Source organism: Elephantulus edwardii, unplaced genomic scaffold (assembly GCF_000299155.1).
Source record: "Elephantulus edwardii isolate Elephantulus edwardi_28Jun2011 unplaced genomic scaffold, EleEdw1.0 scaffold00092, whole genome shotgun sequence".
NCBI lineage: Eukaryota > Metazoa > Chordata > Mammalia > Macroscelidea > Macroscelididae > Elephantulus > Elephantulus edwardii.
Window position 1 is genome coordinate 102,991 of NW_006399842.1, and position 3,369 is coordinate 106,359.

At 38.5% G+C, this 3,369-nt stretch overlaps 1 protein-coding gene across 1 annotated transcript; it reads right to left on the bottom strand.

Annotated features, from left to right (window-relative positions):
- Window positions 1-1,715: 1,715 nt before the first annotated feature.
- On the bottom strand, window positions 1,716-2,732 carry LOC102848824 (olfactory receptor 1L6-like). The gene has a single exon (XM_006890670.1). It carries the CDS (start codon window positions 2,652-2,654, stop codon window positions 1,716-1,718), a length of 939 nt encoding a protein of 312 aa, XP_006890732.1. The 5' UTR covers window positions 2,655-2,732.
- Window positions 2,733-3,369: the final 637 nt, after the last annotated feature.

The window sequence follows — 3,369 nt, forward strand, 5'->3', positions numbered from 1 at the left end:
AGGCAAGATGCAATGGGCTCGTCTGGTGAGCACCAGGACTTCACCTTCATTGCTCCATGGTGGCTTATGAGTGAGCCCTTGACTCCCCCACATTAAACATTTTTTTGAAAATTGATTTTCATGCAATAATTCATTTATATCGTGTTTCATTCATATACATTGTGTTCCATACAATCCCTTATTTACATTGTATTCAGACAATATTTATATACATCCATATGTATATGTATCATGAATTACCATTTCTCTTTTATACCTAATATTATACCATCTTTTCAAGTCCCCATCGAATCTTGCCCATTCTCTCACCTTCCATTCTAGAATGGAAGATACTCGTATATGTGATAGATAGGTAATGAGAATTAAATCTTTGGTTTTAAGAATCCAAGATTGAGAGAGGTTGTTTGTTTTCATAGTATGACACAGTTAATCTTGATGATGTCTCACTTTTCCAGGGCTATGAAGGGTAGGCCAGTGACTGCACTATATACATTTGGAGAAACAAGAACTAAAGAGCAAAGGAAAAGGAGGAGTACTGAGATTAAACACTGTCATCACTTTGGTGGTGGAGATGAGAGGCAGGAAAAATCTGCTTGGTAGATTTTAAAAATATTTTTAAATTTTTTTAGATTTAAAAATTTTTGAGTTTTTTAATTCTCTGTTATAAAATTGTTCAAAAGGCTGTATGGGAGTTTTTATTGTTCCTCAAATATATTCCAACATTTATTGCTTCTTCTTACTTTAGCAATTTCCACCATTATAAATACTCTCAGATTTCTTCATTCCTTATACCTTTATATCTAAAAACTCAGGCTAATTTTCAGGGTGATCTTAGATATTTTGCTTCCAGTAGTCTTTTTTGAGTTCTCTGTCAAACCCAAGTGATTTAATCTTCTTTGAGGCACTTACTGTTGCTATGTGCTATTGAGTTGACTTTGTCTTATCTGAAACCTTCCCTATCCTGTGCCATCCTCACCATCTCTGAAACCCTTTAACCCATTGCTACAGTCACTGCGTCAATTCATTTGTTGGAGGTCTTCCTCTCTTATGTTGATCCTTTACCTTTCCAAGCATAATGTCCATCTCCAAGGACCAACTTCTTACAACACACTCAAAGATTATGAGACAAAGTTTCATCACCATCATTGCTTCCAAGGAGCACTCTGGTTTCTTTTTCTCCAAGACAGATGTCTGCTCTCTTGGATACTAATAGATATTTTAATTTCTCTGACATTTGCCATAGTAAAGTTTATAGATGATTATTTGTAGGCTAGCATTATTACAGTCTATTGTTACAATCAATTATTTTACAAAAATCTGGATTGCTAGTAGTACCAACCCTGGGAGTGAATATACATTTGGTCAAGATTTTTTAAAATTTTTTATTATTTGTGTGTGTGTACCGTCAAATCAGATCTGACTGGTACAAGAGGAGATTGTCCCTCCTTCCCAGGCAGAGCATCTGGTGGATTCAAACTGTGTGCCTCTGGGATTGCAATGCAGCTTCTTGCCACTAGGCCACCAGAGCCCCCCTTCATTTGGTCAAGATTAAAGACAGAAGCCAAGTATTCTGACACCCAGGCCAGTGCTTTTACTACTGTGCAAAGCCGCTCCTCATAATGTCTTGGATGCCATGTGGGAAATAGGCAAAATGAAGGAAGAACTGTTCATCTCTTAGGCATCTCTCAGTTCTGACGTTCTGTCTTTTTGTTTTGCTATGATTTAATTCTGTTCTTTAACTTCCCCAGACCTCTCTTCATATCTTTGTTTCGAAGGCTGTAGATGAAAGGATTTAACATGGGTGTCACCACTGTATACATAACTGTGGCTACACGGTCTTTCACTACCGAGTACATAGACAGGGGCCTAAAATACACATAGATGATACTCCCATAGAACAAGGCTACTACAGTGAGGTGGGAGCCACAGGTAGAGAAAGCCTTCCACTTCCCAGCTGCAGAGGGAATTCTGAGCACAGTAATGATAATCCGCAGGTAGGAGAAGAGGATGCACAGGAAAGGGGTTGCAATGACAGCCAGGGTCTCAGTCATGACCACAATCTGGCTGGAGGAGGTGTCAGAGCAGGATAGCTTCAGGACAGGCTGGGTGTCACAAAAAAAGTGCTTAATGACACGTGAGGCACAGAAAGACAAGCGAGACATGAGTACCACCCGGAGCAAGGCATGCAGGTGGGATATAGTGCAAGAACCTATTAACATGAGCAGGCAATGCTTTGGACTCATGACCACTTCATATTGGAAAGGGTTGCAGATGGCCACCAATCTGTCTATGGCCATTGAGGCCAATAGGTAGCTGTCAGTATTCCCCAAGGCCATGAAAAAGTACATCTGGACCAGGCAGCCCACATAAGATATTGTCTTTGTCTCTGATAATAAACTAACCAGCATCTTGGGCACAATGACTGTTGTGAAGCAGATATCCATGAAGGATAAGTTGCTGAGGAAAAAGTACATAGGTGTATGGAGTCTGCAGTCAGAGTGGATAACTAGAATGATGAGCACATTCCCCACCACAGTGATCAGGTACATGATAAGGAAGATGGCAAAGAGAGGCGTCTGTAGCTCAGGGTTGGAGGAGAGGCCTAGAAGAATGAAGTCTGTGTTACTGTTACTGCTGCTGTTCTTTATCTCCATGTTTCTGAACTTTCTGGATGTTGTTTAGAGGAGCTATAGGAGAGGTGATGTAAAAAAGAATTTAATCAATACAGACTTTTTAACACTTCTAACAAATACACACACACACACACCCTGGTTTAGAGAAATGGGCAATCTAATTTAACAAAGGATAACTTTAAATAATTTCAAACTACTTCCTAAATCAGACATTAAATATTTCCCAAATATTCATGGGAACTTCTACATGCCCTAATTTGTCTGGTTCTCAATGATCTCTCTTATTCCCTTTGAAACTTTAAATTATGAAGTCATTGAAAATCTACACAATAGTTGGAAAAATAGAGTTCTTTTAAATTCTTAACTCACTTTCTCTAACTTTAATGGGAATCCCATAACACTTAATTGTGCTCAAATGAAACCTAAACCTAGACCAAGAGCCTGTTGTGAGAATAGACCAAAGGAAACTATATGATTTAAAATTAAGAAAGGCATTCATCAGGGTTGTATTCTCTCTTCATCCCTATTCAGTCTGTATGCTTAGCAAATTATTTGAGAATCTGGACTCTCTGAAGAAGAATTTGGTATCAGGATTGGAAGAAGACTCATTAATAACCTGTTATGCAGTTGATACAACCTTACTCACTGAAAGTGAGGACTTGAAACACTTGCTGCATAAGTTCAAATACTACAGCCTTCAATATAGATTGCATCTTAATGTTATTAAGATAATAAT

What these genes read in the sequence shown, in the direction of transcription:
- LOC102848824 (XM_006890670.1), bottom strand. Translation starts at nt 2,654, where the DNA reads ATGGAGATAAAGAACAGCAGCAGTAACAGTAACACAGACTTCATTCTT.